The sequence below is a fragment of the Impatiens glandulifera genome, chromosome 1 (genome assembly GCF_907164915.1).
Source record: "Impatiens glandulifera chromosome 1, dImpGla2.1, whole genome shotgun sequence".
In the NCBI taxonomy this organism is placed as follows: Eukaryota; Viridiplantae; Streptophyta; class Magnoliopsida; order Ericales; family Balsaminaceae; genus Impatiens; species Impatiens glandulifera.
Window position 1 is genome coordinate 70,058,211 of NC_061862.1, and position 26,276 is coordinate 70,084,486.

At 28.9% G+C, this 26,276-nt stretch overlaps 2 protein-coding genes across 2 annotated transcripts; one reads left to right on the forward strand and one right to left on the reverse strand.

The window, feature by feature from the left end:
- Positions 1–3,788: 3,788 nt before the first annotated feature.
- Positions 3,789–7,454, forward strand: LOC124918848 (protein BASIC PENTACYSTEINE6-like). The gene is made up of 3 exons (XM_047458910.1): positions 3,789–4,171; positions 6,373–6,421; positions 6,504–7,454. Exons 2-3 carry the CDS (start codon positions 6,413–6,415, stop codon positions 7,329–7,331), a joined length of 837 nt encoding a protein of 278 aa, XP_047314866.1. The 5' UTR covers positions 3,789–4,171; positions 6,373–6,412; the 3' UTR covers positions 7,332–7,454.
- An 11,946-nt stretch (positions 7,455–19,400) lies between these two features.
- On the reverse strand, positions 19,401–24,254 carry LOC124931527. Its single transcript, XM_047472015.1, has 9 exons — positions 23,985–24,254; positions 23,839–23,944; positions 23,642–23,745; positions 23,466–23,595; positions 23,166–23,387; positions 21,741–21,982; positions 20,214–20,506; positions 20,049–20,112; positions 19,401–19,475 (listed from the first exon to the last, which is right to left on the reverse strand). The coding sequence occupies exons 1-9, from the start codon at positions 24,252–24,254 to the stop codon at positions 19,401–19,403; spliced, it is 1,506 nt and encodes a 501-aa protein (XP_047327971.1).
- Positions 24,255–26,276: the final 2,022 nt, after the last annotated feature.

Below are 26,276 nucleotides of genomic sequence, written 5' to 3' on the forward strand. Positions count from 1 at the left end.
ATGTCTTTGACATGTTTAACACGTTTTTGACACATTTAACACGTTTTCACGTCTTTGACACGTTTAACACGTTTTTGACATGTTTAACATGATTTTCATATTTTTAACACGTTTAACACGTTTTTGACACGTTTAACATGATTTTCACGTTTTTAACACGTTTTTGTCACGTTTAACACGTTTTGACACATTTAACACGTTTTTCACGTCCTTGACATGTTTAACACGTTTTTGACACATTTAACACGTTTTTCACGTCTTTGACACGTTTAACACGTTTTTGACACGTTTAACATGATTTTCACGTTTTTAACATGTTTTTGACACGTTTAACACGTTTTTTATATTTTGGCACATTTTGCACGTTTTGGCACGTTTAACAAGTTTTTCACATATTTAACACGTTTTCACGTTTTTGAAACATTTAACACGTTTTTTTACGTTTTTGACATGTTTAACGCGTTTTCACGTTTTTGACACATTTAACACGTTTTTCACGTTTTGGCACGTTTAATAAGTTTTTCACATATTTAACACGTTTTTGACACGTTTAACACGTTTTCACGTTTTTGACACATTTAACATATTTATTTACGTTTTTGACACGTTTACCACATTTTTGACACGTTTAACACGTTTTGGCACGTTTAACAAATTTTTCACATATTTAACACGTTTAAAACGTTTTCACGTTTTTGACACATTTAACACATTTTTTACGTTTTTGACACGTTTAACATGTTTTCACGTTTTTAACACATTTAACATTTTTTTTACGTTTTTGACACGTTTACCACATTTTTGACACGTTTAACATGTTTTTCACGTTTTGGCATGTTTAACAAGTTTTCACATGTTTGGAACGTTTAACACGTTTTTTACACTTTTTCATGTTTTTAACACGTTTAAAACGTTTTTAACACGTTTAAAACGTTTTTAACACGTTTAAAACGTTTTTAACACGTTTAACACGTTGTTGACACGTTTCACATGTTTTTTTACGTTTTTGACACGTTTGACATATTTTTAACACATTTAGCACGTTTTAACACGTTTAACACGTTTTTCAAGTTTTGGCACGTTTAACAATTTTTTCACTTATTTGACACATTTAACACATTTTTGATACGTTTAACACGTTCTATGTTTTTGATAGGTTTAACACGTTTTAAACCTATCAAAACGTGTGAAAAACATGTTAAACATATTAAAAATGTCAAAAACATGTTAAATGTGCCAAAAATGTGGAAAACGTGTGAAAAAACGTGAAAACGTGTTAAAACGTGTGAAAAACATGTAAAAAACATGAAAGATCTGTGAAAATGTGAAAAACTTGTTATAACGTGTGAGAAACGTGAAAACGTTTGAAAACGTGAAAAACGTGTTAAAACGTGAAAAACGTGAAAAACGTGTTAAAACATGTGAAAAACGTGAAAACGTAAAAAACGTGTGAAAACGTGAAATATGTGTGAAAAACGTGAAAACGTGTGAAAATGTGAAAAACGTGTTTAAATGTGTGAAAAACGTGAAAACGTGTGAAAACGTGTAAAAAACGTGTGAAAACGTGTGAAAAATGTGAAAAACGTTTGAAAAACGTGAAAAACGTGTGGAAATGTGAAAAACGTGTAAAAACGTGAAAGATGTGAAAAAATGTCAAAAACGTATTAAATGTGCCAAAACGTGAAAACATATTTTAAAAGTTAATATTTTGAACCGATATTTTATTTTACGAATATTGGAATTAGAATTGAATTACAATTCTATCATTTTCCCAAACATAGGAATTGGAATTGAATTACAATTCTATCATTTTTCCAAACATAGGAATTGAATTGTAATTCAATGCCAATTCTCATGGAATTGGAATTAGAATTCCAATGCCAATTCCAATTCCAATTCCCCCTCATCAAACACACCCTTAGATATAAATATTAAATTTGAACTAGGTGCTTTGATATAAACATATAAGAGTTCATTTTGATAAACATAAAAAGATATATGCTTACAACCATAAGTTTTACAATAAAGCAGAAGAAAGATTAAATTTATTTGAAAATTTTCTAGCTTAATCTTTGGGCATTTAGTTGTTGTCCAAAAAAACCATTGAGAACTATGTCGATTTTCTATTATTGGTAGGTTATGAGTTACTTGCTGCTGTTGTTGATATGTTTGAGAAGTTTTCTCGGTATTTCTCTTAACGCTACACATTAATCATCGTTAGGTTAGGTTGAGCGGATGGAGTTTCCACGGTTCGTTTCTAAGATAGAGTATCAAATATTTGTTTCCAAGAACAATATGTAAGATTTTCTCCAACAGTTCGACTATCAATTTAAGGCGATGGTTTCTCATTTATACTTTAATAAATTTATTATTCTTAGTTGTATGATAATTGATTTTACACGTTTAATTGGTAATAGAGTATTTCTTCCTCTATTTATGTATATTATAGGAATTTGTAAAACAAATTGAAATAAGTTATTCAATAATAAAAAAAAAGCAAAAAGGGTCAAAATAATGTATATGGAGATAAATTATTGGAGGATTCAAATGATGAAGAGTATGTTGAGAATAGTGTTGAGTTCACATTTATTAATTGAATGTGTGAGTTAAAAAAACTTCTTTTTAGTTAAAGTTGATTTTGAATTTTTTTTTATAAATATATCTAATTAATTTATATTTTAAAATATTATTGAAAATTTTGAAATAACTTTATTGATTATTTCTAATTCAAATTAAGATTTGACTCTAGAAGTGTAATAGCCTTGCCTTGCGAAGATTTTTGCCCAATATATATATATATATATATATATATATATATATATATATATATATATATATATATATATATATATATATATTTCTTTTAAAAAAAACATATATACAGTAGTTCCAATTGAGACATAACTTCTACTTCAAATGTATTTATATATCAATTGAAAAACACTTTTTTTAAGTTGATTCTAAAGGGAAAATGTAATAATTTTTTTAATATATCTAATTTAGTTATCTTTTAATTTAATTTTCATAAGAGATATTTAAAAAAAATGTGTCAATGTTTTCTTAACAAAAGTAAAAAGTAGATATCGATCCAATTGTAAATGTAAAAAATATAATTATTTGAGATTGTTTGATTTTGGATTTTTTTTTTATATCTTTAAGTTTTAAAAAAATATTCTCTATATGTAATTTTTGTTTGATGTATGAACTTATTATTAGTCTTTCACAATTATTATTTCCATTTAAATTTAAATACGTTCTAAACCCTAATTTTTTAAATTAGTGATTTATGTTATTATCGTTCAAATTACTTGATTCATCAATTTGAAATATAAAAATATTTTAGTCATTTTACAAAATACTCAAACAATCTGTTTTTTTTTTTCAAATCCAAGAACAAACAAACTCTTAGACAGAGAAAGATGACTTTGTTTTGGTTTAATTAAATCGTATTTATATGTTTACTTTCCTTTTTAACTTAAATACTTTTATTTTATTTTTATAAAATTTTAATATAAAATAAATATTATAATAATTTAATCAATTAAACACCCAAAAAAAAACCATATATTTCTCAAAAAAAAAAATACTAAATAAAAATTTCAAATAACCAAAGATCAAACAAACTCTCATAAAATAAATTCCGACAGAAATTATAAAATATTTAGTACTAAATTTGAATTGAGATATAAATAAAATAAAAAAAAATGTTTCCTAAAATGCTTGTTTTCAAAATCAGACTCATATTCGTCCAAGATAAGAAGCGGTCAAAGGTTTCAAAACTGTGAAACCCAATGAGACAACTGTTAACAACAAACAAAGAAAGAGAAAGAGAAAGAGCTTAATTGCACTGCTACCCGTAAAGTGGATAGAAGAAGCACAGTTAAAAAGACAGGGAAACCGGACCTGAATCCATTTTACACCGCACCGCTAGCAGCTCTTGCTGGCGGCCGGCGCCCTTTCCCTTTCCCTTCCCCTTCCCCAACCAAACCTCAACACTCGCATTTCGAATCCGATCTCTCTCTCTCTCGTTTCTCAAAGAAGAAGACACAAGTATCTGAATCGTTTTCTGACTGCTGGGTTGTATACCAAGAGGTAAAAAAAGATCTTCTCTTCATCGGAAGGACCGGTAATTCCACACATCGGCTATCTTTCCTGCTTTTGTCTCTCTCCGGTAAGCATTTTCACTAATCTCTATCAGATTCCCTTTTATATGCTCCTCCTCGATTTTCACTCTATTTCTCTTCCGATTGACTGCTTTTATACCCACTTCTGTAAAACCTAGCTCTTGATCTTGGATAGATACTCTCCCTTGCATACACTATGTTGAACTTTCATTTTTCTTTATAAGTAAATATTTCGATTTTGGGCTACCCTTTGATGATAGATTTTGTTAAGAGTATGAAAAGATAGTTTGATTCAGATCCTTAAAACATAAAGATATCTTGATTACTTCTTTTCCTGTTAGATAACGAAGAAATTGTGAGACATTCATATCTCCCTGAGGAATTGTGACCATTGATTTTATGGAATAGCCCTAAAAATCTCATGTTTCTAGCTCAGGGCCTTGTTCTACAGATTAAAATACTTTTTTTCTTCTTCTTGAACCCTTCTATTCCAGATTTAGAGCTGCTGTCCAAATCTATTTTGAATCTGTTTCAGCTTTCAGATTCTTCTTTAACATGAGCTTCTTGTATAGTAACTGGTTCTAAAATATCCTCCAATAGCTTCTTCCATCTCCATTCAGTTTCTTAAATCCACGAATTTAGGAACCTCCATTGCAACTAGGCCAGAGTAATCTTTTACAGCATTGTTAATTCTTTTCATGTTAGTTCCCCTAGAAGGGGTTTCTTCATATTAACTAAAGTATATTGTCATCAAAGAACTAAAACCTAATTTTAATCAGCAATGTTTCATCACATGATTAGTCTTATGAAACCTTAAATCTCTGTTTCGTATCATATTCTTAACTTTGTCCAAGCAGAGGACTAAAATGTAGGCATATCTTGTTTAGTATTCTTTCCTTATTTTCCAACAAGCTTAAGCCATTATTGCTAGTCTTGCATAGATTAGTTTAGTTTGCCTCTAAATTACAAGTTTACAATGTTGCAAATATGAATATTTCATTTTCTAGCTAATATGGACTTTTAAACTTGTTAACTTTATCTTGTTGGTTTTCATACCCTTCTTTATTTAAGGAGAGAAAATTGCTATCAATATCTGAATTTGAATCCAGATCTGGCAGATAAACCACCAATTAATTTCTGAATTTGAGTCGAATAAAGTTCGGATACATTCTATTTCCAAATTTAATCACATCTGGATGATGGAAATGTGTTTCCAAATGATACATCTGTTCAAAATTTTGAGTTCTATAGCCTGCTATTAGTTTCAACTTTACCTAGTTATTGTTTTTCTCCTTAAAAGAGCAACATGTATTATTTTTAATACTAATGTTGTAGTTTTAGGCTTGATTGTGCCTTATTTGACAATTATATCCATAAAAAAACCACAATGCTCATGAACAAGGGGACTACATCAGACACGAGTTAGACCATCATTTGGAAACACATCTGTATTTGAATTTGTGATGTGGGGTTTGAATCTGGTGAGAAACTGTTGATAAATTTTGGATACAGATCCAAAATACATTTAGTACGAAATATGTGGTTAACTAGGAGATACATTAGGAATCACACACAATCTTCAAATGTCTTTCGTCAATAACCTAACCACTCGATTACCATGAAATTTGTAAGATCTCAAGATGTATTTCTTTTAACCCAATCAAACACTTCTATCCATGGCATGGAGACTTTTGTAAGGTGTATGTTCATATACACCCCATATTATAATCTCATCTTGATCACTCATACGCGAAAATTGGATGAAATGGTGTTTTGAAATACACCCATTGTTTATTTTTACTTTTTGAAACCATAGTTTATCTCTAGAGAAAGCTAACACGTCCCCCCACAAACCCCCACAATCATAGTCCTAACAGTGCAGTTATTTTTTATGTTTAAAGTCAACATTAGTGTATAGCATTTGGAGGTTTATCATCTCAAACTCAACTTGTCATTAAATCTGAAAAAGTAAGTGTTTATTTGAAATAAAGTCCATTAGATAAGTATTACTTAAAATCACTTAATTCTTTAGATTCATTTCAAATTAAGCTAAAATACCTATCTTATTTCAGTAAGCTATGAATGACTTAATTCGGTAGTAAAGTATGAACATATAATAAATGACAACTTTAACCCTAAATAATTAGTTAATTTAGTTGCTGAAAAGGGTTAAAATAGTCTTTAGAACTTTTCCGACATTAGTTTCACATTTGATCAAATCTAACTCATTTGTTAATTTCTCTGGCAGCTATAAAGGCTTATAGATTGGTGGAAGTTGACTTGTTTATATGCCAATGGTATAGTTTTTCACCTTCCATTAATATTTACATCTCTTTTGTGTAACTTCATAAAATATTTATTATCTATTTTATTTTTAAGGAGAACAATTTGACGCTAAAAACATACATGGCCATCATGGCTGAGAGAGACGCAGCAATAAGAGAACGAAACATGGCACTAGATGAAAGAAAACGACTATTTGCAGAACGAGACATGGCTATGCTACAAAGAGACGCAGCCCTAGCCGAAAGAAACAGTGCCATCGAAGAACGAGACAAAGCCCTAGCCGCCCTTCATCTTCGCGAAGATTCTATAAACGAGAATAATAATACTAATAATAATAATCTCTCTCACGACGAATCAAAACACATTTACCAACAGATGCATGACGTTCCATGGCTAGCAGAACCCGCCTATCACCCAACCCTAGACGACCCAATCCACGTCATATCGGATCATAATACTGCAAAACCGAAGAAAGGTAAGCAAAAGAAAGAAACTGCCAGCTCTTCTAGAAAACTGCCTAAACCGATTGCAGGTAAGGTTGTTAAAAGGGAAGCCGAGATTCAAATTAGCAACGATTGGACGAATGAACTGAACTTCGGTAGTGATGAGGATGATGATGAGGATGAAGAAGCGCCTGCCCTTTGGAGGGAAAATTCTGGATTGAATCAAATTACCTTTGATGAGACGGTTATGCCTGCTCCTGTTTGCGGTTGTAGTGGTGTGGCTCATCCTTGTTATAAATGGGGGAATGGGGGATGGCAATCGGCTTGTTGCAGTAGCGGTTATGCTTTGTCGGGTGGTAAAAGACAGACAGGGAGGAAGATGAGTGGAAGTGCATTTACTCAACTGCTTAACCAGATTGCCTCGGAAGGTTACGATCTTTCTACTCCGGTTGATCTTACCAACTATTGGGAGAATTAGAGATGTATTTCGAAACAGCTAATCTATCGGTGCTAACTGATATTTGACTTATTTTGGTTGTCTTTTTTTCTTCGAAGATCTCGTTTGGATATCTATTTCTTAAGATTATGATACTTTTATTTCTTTTGTCGTGTTATCTGGTTTTGTTTACAGGATAGTGTTCTTCTTTGGATGTCATGTTATGTACTCCCTTTTTCAATGTTGGGTTTTGAAAAAATTTCAGGAAGTTGTGGATTTTCTCATCTGTTAGAATTGAAATTCAATATATATAATTTTTTATGTTTAAATTTTACAATTTTTTTTATCAAACACAATAATTGAAAAAGACATTTAAAATGTAAAGAATCTTCCAACTATTTATATATAATTAAAAATAAAATTAATTAATATAAATACTTGACTGAAACATAACTAATATTTATCAAATAAATTTAAAATGGTTTGACTAGTAAAATTTAAATCTATGAGGTTTTATGCCACTTCAATTTATTTATAGTTTTAATTAGACCAAGTCTAATACTTTATGTGTTTATACTGTTTTTGTTAATTTATACTTCATATTTATATAAAATTATAATTAAGAAAGTACAACACTTTTTTTATATCAATTAATTTTTAATTTTTTATTATAATATTTATTAATATTATATATAACTTATTATTGTATAATATATTAAATATATTTTATTTAATTTTAATATTATTATTATATTTAATTATTTTTAATATATATAATTTGTACCTATGTAATAAACGCTACCTTAACATAATGATAAGAATATCTTAGGTATACTTTTCTTCCAGTCAACCCTTAGTCAAACTAATAAAAAAAAGTACTATTTAGTTCGGTTTAAAATCAAAATTGTATCTTGTTCGGTTCGATTATTTAAATAAACTTAGAGAGATAAAAGATATTATTGGTGATGATTTTGAATAGATGATACTTTTTTTGGATAAGGACTTAAAAAGTATTAATATATATATATATATATATATATATATATAATAAATAACTATAATTTATAAAAAGTATTTTAGTATTTTAATTAATAAATTGATTGATTTAATTAATGAAAAAGAAAATGAGGTAATATTTAAATTTATTAAGTTATTTAAAAAAAACTCAAATCCAAAGCAAGCCCTGTATTGAAATTGATCGGTATAAATTATAGGTGACCCACTAGTATAAAAATCATCAGACTCACAAAAGAAAAATATTGATGAAATTTTATATCATTTTCTGAAATAAAACAAAATTTGTTGTCACAAGCAATAACTGAGCCAATAGTATAGAAAAATACTGAAAAGATTGGTGAACCATTTTTTTAAAAGATAAACCAAGTATTTTCACATGATTTTATAAAGAAAATTGGAAAAACAAAATTTGTTTCCAAAATAACTCAAAAAATAATTAACAATAATAAAAACTAAAATAAATTACAGAAGGAAAATATTTTCCAACCAAAATGAAAATTGAATATTTGGGAGTAAAACTTAATATTTGATTACTCAATTATAAAAAGATTTAGGGCTAGTTTGATTCAGTATATTCTCGGCTTAAAGTCAGCTTTTCACATAAACGTTTGGTAAGATTCAAATTATTTAATCGCTAACTCGGAGTAAGTTTGATTAGCTTATTTAATCGCTGACGCATGTAAGTTTGATTTAGCTTATATTCGCCAGTTCATTTATTTTTTATATTTATAATATTATTAATAATTAATATTATATATATAAATATAAATATATTTATTAATTTAATTTTAAATATTAAAATATTATTTAAATTAAAAAATAATATATTTTAAAATAAATATGAAGGTTGTTTAGAATATTTTACAAATATTTTTAAGCAATGAGATGACTAGTCTATCAAATCATTTTTTATGAATCATTTAATTTAAAAAAGGATATTTTATTTCTCAATAATAAAATCAATTTTTTTTATATTATAGATTATTTAAACTAAAAAATAATATATTTTAAAATAAATTAAAAAAATGTACTAAATTTTATAAATTAAATTATTAGTTTTTATTAATATATATATATATATTTTAAATTTAATTAAATGTCTATTATTTTTTATTTGCAGTTAGTAAACACATTACTTTCTTTTTTTCATTGTTCATTTTTATTTTCAATTAATATTAATTTAAAAATAATATATTTAGATGCTAAGTCCAAATATGTACCTATTATTTCATATAAGTTGATAGTCAATAAAGAAAAATAATTTATCTTTTCACATTTAACCTCCTCTAACCCAATCATTCAATTGTCAATTTATTTATTTATTTTCTCATTTTCTTCTTATCATCTCAATTATCATTTCATCTCAATTATCATTCCATATTTAAGACTAAATAACATGACAACCCACAACCATGACCCTCATTTAAACTCAAAGCACTTCCAGATGGAATCAAACTCGTGATATTTTAGTCACTTAAGTCGACTCTTATCATTGAGTTACTTTGGTAGGGTTACATTATATTTATATTTTATATTTTTTTAATTATTTTATATATTGAGATACATATATTATAAATAACATATAAAAATATATTTATATTTATGTTTAATAATTTTATATAAGTATAAATTATTAGAAAGAGATGAATGAGTATAAATAAATAAAAAATTAGAAAATATAAAATATATAAATCTAGAGAGAGTGAATAAAAATATAAAATAGTTGATGTCAGACAAAAAAAATATTGTGATTATAAATTTAAACGTTAGAAGGTTAGAAGGAGGGAGGTAAATTGAAAATTGAGTTTAAACGCAAAATGTGTTTAATTATAATTTTTGCATTAATTTATTACGCAAAATTAATATAGCAGATTATTAAACCAACGCGATACGCAACTTATAAACATTAAATCATACGAGGGTAACAATGTCTTAAAAGAGCAATCTTATAATTCAAGTCATTTCCTTGTCTATACATGTTTTAATTCATTTTTCTTATAATACTCACATTTTCCTTCCCTTTTCCAAAATACCTACATTTTCTATCTAAACTTATTAAAAATCCACTAATTACTCTTCTTTTTCTCTAATTCTATTAATTATACCCTCTCTCAATTTAAACCAATTAATTACTTAATTTTATAAATATAATATATATAATTAAAATTAATAATACTTAATTAAATAATTAAAATAAAATATAAATATTATATATTAAAATAAAAATATATTACAACAATATACATATTTACTTAATTTTATACCTATAATATATATAATTAAAACTACATATACTCAATTAAATTATTCAAATAAATATTATAAACTAAAATAAAATAATATACATTAAAATAAAATATATTACATAAACATTAAAATAAATACGTTTATATAGAAAATAAAATATATAATAAATATTATATAAAATAAAATGTCATTATTTTTCAGAAATTCTCATCTTTTTTTTCAAATACACAAACTTTTATTCTTTTCATCACACTTTTTTTCATTTCTTAATCCTCAATGAGAACACCATACATTTCCCAATTATTTACGAGTTTGAAACGTAAAATATACATGATTAAGAATTGGATTAAACTCGTATTTTCAAATTTTGTTTGATAAATTATAACTTGATTCAATATATTATTTTTAATTTAGGCATAATATTAAAACTGACACACTATGTGAAAAAAAAAAAGTATATGCAATGTATTTTGTTTTAAGTTTTATATATTATATATTTTATTTATTATATATTTTATTTATTATATATATTATTTTTAAATAAAGTATTTTGTTTTAATATTTATTTAATGTATTTTATTTTAAAGTTTTTGTAATATATTTTTATTTTAGTGTATAATATTTTATTTTAATTTATAATATTTAGTTGATTTATTTAATTTAATATGATTAGTTTTAATTATATATATTGTATTAATAAAATTGAGTAAAAATAAAATAGATGTGTTATTTTAATATATTTTATTTTAATTATTTACTTAAGTATTATTAATTTTAATTATATCTATTTTATATTTAGAAAATAAATTAATTAGTGAATTTAAATAAAGAAAGAGGTAATTAATAGGATTAGAGAAAAGGAGAATACTTAATGGAGTCATTGAGAGGTTTAGAGAGAGAGGTAGTCTTCTAGAATCCAAGTGACATTAACAGCTATTTTATTTGGGGGCACCTAGCCAATTTGTTTTCTAAATAGCTAAAAATAAACAATACCGGTCATATAACCAAAATAATATGTAAAGTAAATTAAATGTTCAAAATAACATTATATATAAAAGAATTTCACAACTAATAACAAATATATATATAGTTGTGTAATTATTTAGTTTTTTTTATAATAATTAGTTCAATTATGTTAGTTATTTAGAAAAAAACTAACTTAGACGTATGTACTGATACAACTAGCTCTTTCTTTAAATGTATGTACTAATAAAATATGATTTAAACATACGTTTTATCAAAAAATTGACTTATTTAGCATCTTTTAGTAACTATAGTTAATTTTTATTTTTAAATTTATATATTTATTAATTAAATATTAATATATTTTCTCTCATTCTTTTACATTAATTAAATCAGATAATTTATTTCATTCTTAATTTTTTTTTTTTATATTAGTTTTTTTTTATTTCATCTACAATTTTAAAGTTTTTATTTCTCATAAATCTTAAATTCTCATTTTTGAAAAACATTAACAACTAATTTATAAATTTTATATTTTACTATAATATTTTTTTTTTTAAAAATTTCTTATTTAATTTAATATGAATAAAAATAAAATTAATAATTTTTTATTTAATTTTTATTCATAACTTAAAGTAATAGTAAGTAACATTATTTTGTCAATTATTACTATTTTGGTGTTTGATGAATGAATTGCTATTATTATTTAAATATTAATTAATTTATTTTTGTTGAAAGTATAATCATTGAAACCAAACCATTTAAAAATAATTAATAATTAATGTTAATATAAAATATATATATAAAAAAGAAGAAAAAAAAATATAAAATTAAAATAATTAATAATGAATGCCTATATATATATATATATAATAAAAATAAAATAATCAATAATAAATACTCATATAAAAATAAAAAAATATTTATGAAAAAGATAAAAATAAAGGATTCAATTATTAATGAAAAAGGATGAGAGAAAATATATTAATATTTAATTAATAAATATATAAATTAAAAAATAAATATTAACCATGGTCTACCAAAAGAGGCTAAATGAGCCAATTTTTGATAGTACATATGTTTAAATAAACTATTATTAGTATATACGTTTAAATGAACTAGTTGCACAAGTAGATACGTCTAAATGAACTTTTTTTCCTAACTATATACTTTTTATGACAGAAAATAATAGAGATACAGTAAAATCTCGATAAATTAATACTCAATTAATTAATAACCTCGATTAATTAATAATTTTTTATAGTCCTAACTCGGGACCATTAAGATAAATTAATAATTCGCTAAATTTATAAGATAATATATTTTTCTTATTAATGCATATAAATCCCATATAATATATAAATTAATAATTCCATATTACATCAAAATTATAGATATTTATTCTAAAATGTACTTTTATAATAAGACTATAATATAATTTGCTTCCTTTTGAAATTGATGTCTCTTTGTACTTCATCTTGAATTCTTCTTAATAAATTATAGAGCTGTGACATACTATGTTCATAGTGTAAGAGAAAATTACGCAATGTAATTATTGCTTGAAGGAGAGACCGGCTCCAACTCTATACTGTCATCTTCTGCTTCATCTTCTTTCTCATTTTCCATAACACTACTAATGATTTGTTCATCATTCAAAAATTCTATAGCGGCTTCATTTTTGATTAATTAATAATTTTTTCTGGTTCCAAGGAAATTAATTTATCGAGGTTTTACTGTAAGTAGAATAGAGTAATGCTTTCAAAACAAAAGTATGGGTACTATTAAAGAAATGAAAAATAAACCAATGACAATAAAAGAATTACTAGTAGATTCGATTTTTAAGTTATTCAATGTAAAATTAAAAGTTATAAACGAGTCAAGTTGATAATGAAGACTATCCCGGAATTCGTAGCAAAGACTTGAGCCTACTATTATTTCCTAAATCCATTCAACCGTTAACTAACTAACTTGATGGGATGTCAACGACGGGAATACCAAATGCGAACCTAGTTCACGAGTTAAGCAAATTCATCATTTTCTTTGGGAGCTTTCGACTATAAATAATGAATTTTTCTCATCGTTCATGTTATTGAGATTGATCCCTTCAACCGGATTATGGGTTAACCCGTCCATAAACTTAAAACGATTATAAATAAAATTAAAGATGTTATAAATATGTTTCGAACTTATAACATAACAAAATAAATACATTTTTTTAACCAACTAGGCTAATAAAACTTTATATTTTAATTTCAACACTAAATTTAATAAACGCGAGACATTATTAATAATATAAGTTAAACTTTTTTTGAGAATTAAAGGAGAACTAGCATGACACCCCACCGCCATGATTTCTCGCTTAAACTCAAAGCGCTTCTAGATGAAATCAAACCCGTAACCTTTTGGTCTCTTAAGTTGGCTCTTACCACTGAAATTCAACTTTTTAACTAACTAATATATATATATATATATATATATATATATATATATATATAATGATGCTTAATTTTCAAAGTGTCCGGATTTATCGGGTTTAAGATCCGTGGTTAATTTGGATATATATGTGAGAGTAAATAGATACTTGGGTCGGATTGTGGGTTAACCTGCCCATAAACTTGAAACGGTTATATATGTTTCGAACTTGCAACTTAACAAAATAAGTACAAAACTTAACCAAGTGTGATTGGGATGTAGTTTGCCGAGGGATAATAGGCCGATAACAAATAAAAGTGGTTAAAAAAATATAAATTAAATATTTGATTGATCAAAATGTGAGGTTACGATGCTAAATATTAAAAATATGAATAATGTATTTAATAGACAAAAGTGAAAATGTAAGGTTAGAGTAGAGAGGTTAATTGGAGAAAAATATGTGATGAGATATGTGAGAAGATGAGTTGTTTTACCGAAGTGAATAAAATATAAAATTATAGTTTTTATTTTAAAATATTATTCATGATTTATTAAAAATTTTGAACATTGAATACATATTATTATAATTTTTTTAAATTTATTTTGTTTATATTTTTATTTTTGTGCATCGCACGATTTGTTTTTTTAATTTTGTTAATATCCTTTTAATATTTATTATGATTATGTTCAAGCAAATGATTTGAAGTTATAAATGACTTGTGTATTCAAATGAATTGAAAGGATTAAGGTTCTATTCTAAACTATTTAAGCATGAAACAAATATTTTAATCAATATAGAAATGATCAGTGGTCTAACTTTCATATAATTATTAGAGAGCATAGTTTAGAATATATCGTTATTCAAATAATTAAGAAATTACAAAATAGACTTAAAAAAACATAACAATTAACAATAAAATAACAAAATTAACCAATAAAGAGAAGAATAGTTGAAAGTTAATATATTAGTTCGAATCAGGGCTGATCCTAAGAATTGGGCCAATATACATATTTAAATTTTGTGATTTTTAAATTTTTTTAATTAATAATTATAAAATTTTTAATTAATATTTATATATAATATTATATAAAATAAATAATATATTATAATATGGAAAGAGATAAAAAAAGTTATATATATTGTATAATATATATTTAACATTAAAAAATAAAATAAAATAAAATTAATAATACTATTATATAAAAAAATTAGGAACCCTATAAAGATGGGACCATATATACAACTCCATAGGTTGCCTATTCAAATTATAGGGATTGTGTTAGATAATAACAAGCTTTTATATAAACTTATTCAACTTTTTGGGAAATTCGTTCCGTTATTAAAGATCATCTTAACCTACGGTAGATAAAGAAACTCATAATACGATAGAATTTTTTTTTTTGGGAAAACGGTTATAACTATTTCATTAAAATCTCAAAAGTGGAAGGGTCAAGAATCAAAACTAGACAAATTTTAGTTATGATTAAATGATAACAATCAAAAGACCCTAAAAAACCTGATTAGTAGCAATCAAACATACAAGAAACTGAGATTACAAACAGATTACAAACTATATCAAATCCTAATTATCCCAATCAAGATTTTTATTTCCATACAAACCTAATGTTTCAACATGTTGTCTTCCTCTTCCCCATGTCCTTCCTCTTCCTCTTGCAATGAAAGGGGGATGAACTAAAGAGGTTGATGAATACTGTCTATTCTCATTTTGATTTCTTTCTTTATATGAACCTGTTCTGATTTGATAGAAATAATTATTATTCAGAATTTCCGGGCTCTTCACCTTGTTGTTATCAACTTGAATATCGAGATCATTGTCTTTATTTCCTTCAACTTTAATTTTAGAATTCTCAGCAACTTTGGATTCCTCTGTATCAATCTTAGAATTCTCTTCTTCCTCTTAATTAACTTGAGTATCTTCCTCTCTATTTTCATCAACAACCACTTCAACTTGATTTGATTGAGAATCCTCAACTATCTCTTCAACATGATTAGGTTGAGGTTCCACTTCCTTCTTCGTATTGTTTTTTCTTGTATAAAATTTTCTTTATCTTTTGTTTCCTATTCTTTAACCACATCTGTTTCATTTACCTGCATCTTTACTTTCCGACCTTTATGATTTTTCTTATCTTCTTCTTTAGTCAAATCACATTTTGGGCTTGCTTGTTGGAAGGTATTGCAGCATCTGTCTGGCCTCCACTCATAAGTGATTTTCATGATAGTAAGTTTTCCTTTTCTGTCTACAACGGTCATACTTTTCGGTAGTGTGTTTCTAGGATGCACCTCAATGCTAATTCTAGCAAATGAAAGGTGCTCTCCTCCTTCAGTAATTGGATCCATGTATAATGGTCTATCCAATAAACCTGCAAAATGACTAAGTGCTTCAAAATTATACATATGTACAGGTATATTCCAGAGCTTAAACCATATCTGTGCAGTTTCTTTTGGCTTACTCAATAGGTTCAAGTCTTCAGACCATTTTTCCAATTTCATACAGTTGGATCCTATATATGTATGCCAATTTTCTAGAATTTCCTCCAGATTAGATCCTTTCTTGAATTTAAGGAAATATAAATCATGGACATTTGCTGAAATCTTCTCCAACCCTTTTCCTTCCTTCCCATTACTTCAACAATGTATCTTTAGTAATTGGGAAAGATACTCTGTTTTTCCCTATGAAGTTTCCCACAAGTACATTTTCCCATTCTTTTATACAGTTTTCCTCTACTTCACTAGGCAATTTAAATTCAAATTGAGAATTCAATACATCCACTTTTGTTTGTGTATTGCCCAAGTAGATTTTCCCTTTATATGCATGATCTTCTGACTTTTTTGCATTGTTGTTCTTCCAGACTTCATTAGTTTTCCATGTCGAGTTGCTCCTGATAGTATATGACTTAGATTTGGGAGGCTTCATCAGTTCCTTCATTGTAGCAACTGACCATTGAACAATTTCTTCATATTCTTCTTTTTTCAGTAGATTCCAGTCTTAAACATAGTAGATGTTGAGTTGAATTGTAATCTGCTGTGCTTTTTCCTTATTGATGACAATTTCTCCCCTTTTGGCATGCATAAGGAGCTTTGTAATCTGATTTTTGAGCCCAAACAGATTAGCTCTTTCATTATAGCGTATCTTCCAAGCTCTTTCATTATCTCCCTGTTTTTCTGCATCATTTTCAACAGGAATTTTCCTAGTAGCAGTTGGAGTAGATTGTTTAATTGTGTTGGTATCCTACTGTTCTTTGATAACTTTTTCAGCAATTCTTTCAATTTCTTTGACGATTGCTTCCTTAATTCTTTCCAGTACAAAATCCCTAACTTCTTTAGATTTATTACTTTTGTTACTGAGTCAATTTCTTTGACGGTTACTGAGTCAATTGTGTCACTCGTGCCGATCGTGCTTCCTTTGATAAATGATGATTTCAGTGCCGATTTGATGATTTCCGACTCAAGAAAATATCGTATCACCTATGACGATCGTGTCGTATGTGCCTATCGTGTCGCCGTGCCGTGATGTGCCGTTTGTGCCGATCGCGTTTCCTTAAAAATATCCAGAGCTTTTTTTCTCTCTTTCTAGGGTTTGACGATAACAGGACCCTATAAATTGAAAAAAAATGTATTATTTTCCTCATACATTTTAAAATGACAATTTTTTTTTTTGACAAAGATGCTTCCCAATTCCAATAAATCAAACTAATATCAACATCCAATGATTCCTCTCTTTACCGATTAGTTTTTTCTGTTTATTATTAATATTTGTACGTGTTTTGTTTAAGTTTATTTTGTAATTCCCTACCTCTCAAATCATTAGTGATGTGTTTTAAACTACTTGCATGCTCTAATCTTTGTACAAAAGATAGACTAATCATCATTTAATCTTTAACCAAGTTATTTATCATTGTTTGTAATAAAAACAAAATAACTTATTCAATTCATTTGAATACACAAGCCATTTCATTTCATTTTTTCTCATCATTTGCTTGAACAAAAACATAATAAGTGTTATAAACGTATTTTTACTTTTTATTTTAACACATATCTTAATAATCTTATTGAATTAACAATATTTTCTTAACATCATTAGTATTTCCTACACTTACATATCTAGTTCACATCAATATTTTTGTTCAAAATTAAGCGTAATCATATATTGTTAAAGTAACTAGTTACAAATTTTATCATCAAAATTATCACTCATAATCATATATTGTTCTAAAAATTCATCCCAAAGACTCATTTTCTTTATTATCACTTCCATCTTTAAGAATATCATTAATTATCAAAGATTGTTCTAATATTTCATCTATAAGACTATCATATTCTTCATTCCCAACTTTTGACTCAAAGTAGAGAACTTTGAATTTTTGCATTGAAAAACTTAGAAATCAAACTTACTTGATTCTTTTGTTGTCTCATATCACGTTTTGGCATTTCTTTTATCTATAAATATAAAACAAATTAATAATATTCAAATATCTAATCTAGTCTAAACAAAATAATTAACTTAATTTACCTAATTAAACTTATCATTATCAAAAACAAAATAATTAAACAAGACAAAAACATTAAATATGCATTTAAAATCAAATCATTCAAAATTCTTAAATATTAAACTATTTTCAAGAATAAAGTAACTAATTATAACCTGGGTTGACACTCATACAAAACATTATTAGTTCAATCCAACTTAACATAGTAACCAGAGTTGAGTCAAGTCTTTGGTAATATTATTAGTTCAATCCAACTAATAAAATAAGGTTTAAAATCTTTTTACCAACTCAAGATACAAAGTGAACACAAACTAAGAATCATTTTTTGCCATTGCAAATTGACAAGAAAGTGTACAACAATCCATTTGTCTTATAAATCCACACTTACATCATGATTACAAACTTAACCATAAAACAAAACACAGAATCTCTATAAATAATCACACCAAGAATGAGATTTCAACAGGTGCAAAATAAATGTCAAGACAGGAAGCTACCTACCATGAGACATTTTAGCAGTCCTGTTCAAGCACAAGGCAGTATTTCACACAAACCTGACACTATAAACCATGTAAAACATATCTCAACCTATTGCTCCCAATTTCAGGGATGACATGAAATTTCGAAGCTCAAAAAGTTCCAACACTGATATCAAACCTCTAAATGTAACAAATATCACATGATGATTATTTATGCACCAAGTAGAAAGTTCAGAGTTCATGGCTCATGCATATATATTGTAAAACCTATGTCTAGTTCAAAATCATCATGACGAGAATCAGAGCTCATTACATTGAAATTCCATCAATAAAATATATATCCCAACTGGTAACAACTATATAGTAGATTGTCATTTGTCTCCCTAAATCTTGAAAATAGTAATCGTCGTCATCTGTAAGTCAAAAACCAAAATATAGCCTGCACAGCTTAATTCTACCTAAATGACCTAATATTATAGCATCCTCAAGTTATTTCCTTATCTAATGCAACTATAAGACTGAAACCATTTAACGATACTTCAGTGTTGGTTAGTATTACCTAATAAGCCCATATTATAAGGAAAACAGGGTTATAGAAATCAAACAATTGTTTTGAGATAATTTCTATACAGACACAACTTAACCCTTAATCTAAATAATTAAGTGCTTATTTGATAATTGTCATTTAAAATCACAATGTATGACTTAAGTCGGTAACATGATAAAGATCATCCAAAAGTAAACTTTAACCCTTGAAAATTAATCAAATTATGTCACTATAAGGGTAAAACAGTCTTAATGACTTTCCATGTTTTATGAAACAATCAAGTACATAAAATTGAGCTATTTTCATTTGGTTGATTTAATATTCAAGACACTTAACTCATTCAACACTTCAGTATTCAACAATCTGCACTAAATTTCAGCTTGATCAAATGTAACCCTAAGGCAGGCTTGTGATAATCTTACCAAGCATATAGGTCTGCAAAGAGAAAATAAAAGGCATCCTAACAATGAATTGGTAGCGCATAAACTTGTAATTGGTAATTGCTCCTAGCAATCTCATAATAATACAAATTTCAACTTTTCAAAAAATGAATTGAAAGCATAAACTAAAAAATACTAGAAATACCTTCATATCACCCAATTCCCTGTTAGTGATGTCATCAACACAAGCAACTGCAGCCTCATGTGAGCTGAAATAAACAAACCCAAAATATTTCCTTTTGGCAGTGGACATACTATTTGCTAATTTAATATGTACAATTTCTCCATAGTTTTTAAAAAGCTTCCGCACCCTTTCCTCATCCCAATCTGAAGGGACCACATCCAAGAAACCGATTTAACCTGGGCCATTACGTCTGGGTTAGGCTCATTTAAAGGCTCTGCAAAAGCTACTTTTGCAGTCCTCTTAGCATGACCAAACACATCGTCAGGTTTCTGAAGCCTCTTAAATGCCAGCATAGCTTCAGCATGGCAAAGGAACTGAAGGAAAGCAAAACCACGATTAAGCCATTCTTGCCAAGGATCGGAGACAAGCTTCATGTACAGAATGCTTTCAATTCCATGTTCCTTCAGCTTTTGCATAATCTGCCAAACCATCACAAGTTACATTATGAGCTGTTTTATTACCAACTTTTTCTTTTATGTTGATCATGGTCTAAATCAACATTTATTATGTTCAATAAAAATCACAATCATCTAAAAGATAATCTGACCTACAAAATAGTTCATTGTCAACAATATCTATGTACCAAACTATAATTTAAAACTTGATGAATAAAACAATTTGTACAATACACAAAATAATCTCCAATTATGATCCCAAAAAAATTTACAAAACCAATTTTTTTTTTTTTTTTTTCTAAATTTGAACTTTACATCATTTCAAAACACAAATTGTGACAAAATACTAGTTTCAAAATAGACTCAATATGTAACCGTTTGCAATAACACCTAGCTAGGAGTAGTAAATCTTACAATATTTTTAATACATGTGTTGCAAACATTACCTAAGAATAGTGTGTCATTGTCCTCACAAGGTATTGTCTCGCACGATTTCCCACACATCTGTGAAAAACACAAGTTTAGATGATTCATGCTTATTTGACAGAAGAAAAAGATTTAGGGAGCACAACATACATCAGATGAAGAACGCAAAATGAATATTTACATAATGCCACCAGAAGACAGAATTCATACTGAGGATTTTTTAATTTGGATAAAGCTTGACTAGCTTGTTTCTTGGTTGCAAACCTAACAAATGCACCCTGACACTCTTATTGGTTGAGGCATCTTCATGTAGTCGCACTTCAACTACTTCTCCAATCTTCTCAAAGACATTTTTCACATCTACCTCCTGTGTGCTTCACAATCTAAACCGCACACAAATATCTCCGTCCCTTTCCTATTTTTTTTCTTCTGCAATAGATGTTAACTGCATTTCTATTGTAGAAATTCAAAGAGAGGGGAAATGTAGAGAATTATATTGATGGTTTATTGCTTGTGTTTGTTTACATAAGAAGTCTAGTGTTTAAATAGTGAAAATTATATTTGTAGGAAATGAAATAATTTAAACAGTGAATCAAATAAAATCATATGAATTGTAATTGATTTGTTAATCGGAAGCAGATCTTCAATCAATTAGCAAATCAATTAGACTAATTGATTTGCTACTGACTTTTGGTATTTTCGATCTTTCAATAAAGATGAAGAGATAATTCTACACTCCCCTCAAGTTGGGTAATAGATGTTGAGATTGCCTAATTTGCCACATACTTCCTCAAATCAACTAGGGAAGAGCTTTGATGGGAATGTTAACCACCCAAGAGGAAGAGCCTTGGACAGCTATGAGATCGGAGAGGATGTTACCGAGGGAATGAGATGTTAATGACATCGAGTGACGGTTTGAATCGACGGAGTGTCGCTGGATGTTGATGATAGCGAGTGACGGTTTGAATCGCCAGAATGTCACTGGATGTTGATGACAACGAGTGATGGTTTGAATCGCCGGAGTGTCGCTGGATGTTGTTGACAGCGGGTGAAGTTTGAATCGCCGGAGTGTCGCTGAATGTTGATGAAAAATGATAATATTTTAGACAGAAATCTGTTGAAAACACGAATACAAACAGATTCGACCGAGAAATAAAATGACAATTTTTAAAAATGATGAAACAGTAGAATTATCTCTTAATCCTTCTTAGAAGGAAATACCAAAACCAAGTAGCAAATCAATTAGTTTAATTGATTTGCTAATTGACCGAGAATGAAATATTAATCAGTAGCAAATCAATTGATTGCTAATTGATTAAAGATCTGTTGTTGATTGACAATTCAATTAGAATTCATATGATTTTATTTGATTCACTGTTTAAATCATTTCCTTTCCTACAAATGTAATTTTCACTATTTAAATACTAGACTTCTTATGTAAACAAACACAACCAATAAACAATCATTTGAGTTCTCCATGCAATGGTTATTTCCACCATTGGAGGAGGCAGCGGAAAATTGTGAACATGTTATTGAAGATGAAAAAATCTACTCTGATACTATGTAGAAATTCAAGAGGGGTAAAATATTTTGTAGAGAATTGTATTGATTGTTTGCTTGTTTGTACGGATTAAGTCGGGGAAAAATCTGTCGAGACACAAAGATGGACAGATTCGACCGAGATATAAAGTGCAATTTTGAAATGACGTCCCACTTGTTTAACATAGTGGGTGATAAAATAAAGATAATAAAATACCTAAGAAATATGAAATAATATAATCATTTGAATTCTCCTCCAATGACTATTTCCAGCATTGGAGGAGGCAGCGGAAGTTGTGAACAAGTTCTTTCAAAATGGAAAAACCTGCTCTGATACCATGTAGAAATTTGAAGAGAAGAAAAATGTAGAGAATTGTATTGATTGTTTAATGATTGTATTTATTTACATAAGAAGTCTAGTGCTTAAATAATGAAAATTATATTTACAGGAAATGATTTAAACAGTAAATCAAATAAAATCATTTGAATTATAATTGATTTGTCAATCAGTAGTAAATCTTTAATCAATTAGCAAATCAATTAGTTTAATTGATTCGTTACTGATTAATATTCCATTCTGGTCATTTAACAAAACTAATTGATTTACTACTGACTTCCTGGTATTTTCTTACTAGGAAGATTAAGAGATAATTCTACATCTATTATCTCTGTTTCTTCAGATTGTCTGTCAAATTATCTTCTGTAATTTTTGCATCACCTGGACAATCATTCAAAGGATGAACTCCTATCATCTCCTTGATATCTCCCTCCATACTAATTGCTTCATTTTTTGTGAATACATTATTTTCACTAGTTGGTTCTTCCTTTAAATTCTCCTTTTCCGCCCCTTCCTGCGTCTGCAAATCAGATTCTTCATTCTTGGATGAGTTTAGAGCATCTGCAACAACAGGCTCTGCCTGAACTACTGACTTCTCATCACCTGTTTAATCCTGGCATCTTTCAGCCATCATATGATCATCGTCAGGTTGTTTAACGTCCATTACATCATGATGCTTACCTTCTACATGTTCAAAGTTTCCTATGGCAGCTTCTCCCTCTTTAATAGATTCTACATTTTTGTTAGCTTCTTCCACTTCAAAAGATTCTATATTTTCATCGCCTTCCTCTTCTTTAATAGATTCTACATTCTATTGCTCTTCAATAGATGTTTCACCATTTTTTTTGAGATGCAACATCTTTTGGAAACTCTCCAATTTCTTTATTGACAATTTTCTCCACTTCAAGTGACCTCTCAGTAGTTTCTACAGCTTCAACATATTCCGTTTCTCTAAGAAACCCTGTTTCCACATATCATCATTAGGGCATTCTTCAATTGTAGAATCCAGTCTCCTCCTCCACTAGTATCTCCTCAGAATCCATGTTATTTTTACATTCTTCAGTCTTATCATCTCCCATTTTAATCTCTGGTGAAGATTTTGCAGTTTCTACCTCTTCAAGAAATTTCAAATCTTCTGGGTTCCCCAGCTTCCTCTTTCTCTGTAGATTCCAGATCATGAGAAAATTCTGCATTCATCACCTCTTCACCATGCTGTTGATCTGAATGTTCCTCATCTTCAACTTTAGATGCCATTTGGGTCCTCTTTCCACCCCTTGAAGTAGGAGTCCTTCTCACTGGCGCTCTCCTTGCTACAGTTGGCGCCCTCCTTGCTACAGTTCTGGTTCTTTTATTTCCAGTTGAAGCTTGCGGTGTTTCTTGGACAGCTGCAAAATGGAACAATAGTTGAGAAAAGACATGTTGATGTATTCTACAGGCATAGTGTTTTAGTATCTTTGGGAACTTTTGCATTGGACATGTCTTGGACAGCCATAGAGTCAAATACTATATTTAAGTATAGGCTAGTGAAGATTTGCTGCGAAGTTCTAGACCCGCCCTCCAACTCACCCTTTTAGCAATGCACGAAATCTATGCAATATGTTGGGTATTGGTTGGCCCAACATTGTGGTCCAATCTCTAGTAACCCGCTTATTGGACTTGACCTAATAATATAAATAGATACTACTCTCTTGGTGGGAGGCCGATGTCAAATTTCTTTGTGGTGTTTAGATGCTAGTGAGAGGGTTGCCTCCTTTGTGTGAGATAGTGGTGCAACGGAATCGATAAACAAGAGGACCGAGCCAAACTTCAATCGCATTCACACCCAACAGTGGTATCAGAACTAGGGTTTAGGGTTTGTAATTGGAGTTTGAGATTGGGTTGGAGGATATAAGTTATCTTCACCAATAAGCGTAGATCTGTCCTTGTTTCTTCCTTAATCCTCTTCTTTTATTCTCTACTTCTGTTGCTACTGGAGGAAGAAGAAAGCCGCTGTCGCCTTTGGAGAAGAAGTCGTTGTTGACTTGTTCAACCGTTGTCGGTGTCGCGTTTGTCGCGACCGTTGAGAATCAAAGCCGCCGCCGTGCCGCTACTATGCCTCTACCGTGCCGCTGTCGTGCCGCTACCGTGCCGCTGCCGTGCCGCTGTCGTGCCGCTATTGTGCCTCTACCGTGCCGCTGTCATGCCGCTGCCGTGCCGCTATCGTGCCGCTACCGTGCCGCTTTCGTGCCTCTGTCGTGCCGCTGCTGAGAAGACGAAGCAGCAAATCCCCGAGCGGGGTGGGTAAGTTGAAACTTTCTTTAAGTTTCGCAAGGTATCATACATTGAACCCTCCTATTAAATTCTGCCAATTGATTGTTGATTGTTTTTAATTTGTTTGATAGCATGTCTGGTGTTAATCAATATGGTATGGTTTCGTTTGACGGAAAAACTGATTTTAGGGAAGTCATGCATGTGAGGGGTAGATCTCAGGGTAGGTCTAGTGCCCAAAAGTGTTATAATTGTCATGAGTCTGGTCATTTTATCAAGGACTGTCCTAAGCCTAAGAGAAATCAGCATGTTGAAAATGCTAATGTGGCTGTTTGTGAGGGCAATATGAGTGATATTTTTATGATTAATAATCTATGTGATTATGCTAGCTTGAACTCTGTGTTATCTGATTCTTTGTGCAAATCTGATTGGCTAGTTGACTCTGGTTGTACTTTTCATGTGACTCCATTTAGAGATCTGTTTTCCAACTATAAAGAGATTGAACATGGTTTTGTGTCTATGGCAAATTCGAAAAATTGCAAAGTGTTAGGAATAGGTGATGTATGCCTAAGGTTCTTGTGGCTCTGTGTTTACTTTGAAGAATGTGAGGCATGTTCCTGATTTGCGTTATAATTTGCTGTCTTGTGCATCTCTTGAGAATGATGGTTTGGAGGGAAAGTGGGGAAAAGGTGTTATGAAAATTTTACGTGGGTCTCTTGTTATCTTTACTGCTAAAAAGATGAACAATCTGTATGTGTGTCATGCTGAGACTGCTTGTGACTCTGTGAACTCTGTGATTGGTGATAAATCTGTTCTTTGGCATAATAGATTAGGTCACATAAGTAACAAAGGTCTAGAAATTTTGCATAAAGGTGGTCACTTTGGTAGTGATAAATTGTCCCCCATCTCCTTATGTGAATCATGTGTGCTAGGAAAACAACATAAGGTGAGTTTTCCCATCTCCTCTTACCCAAATGTGTCTAAGTGTACTGATATCCTTGAATATTTACATGCTAATGTGTGGGGTCCTTCTAGTGTTGTTACACATGGAGGGAACCAATATTTTCTGTCCATCATTGATGATTATTCTAGGAAAGTTTGGGTGTTACTTTTAAAACATAAGTCTGATGTTTTTGAAAAGTTTAAAGAGTGAAAGATTTTGATTGAGAATCAAACAGGTAAGAGAATCAAAACTTTTAGAACAGATAATGGTCTTGAATTCTGTAATAAACAGATGAATGATTT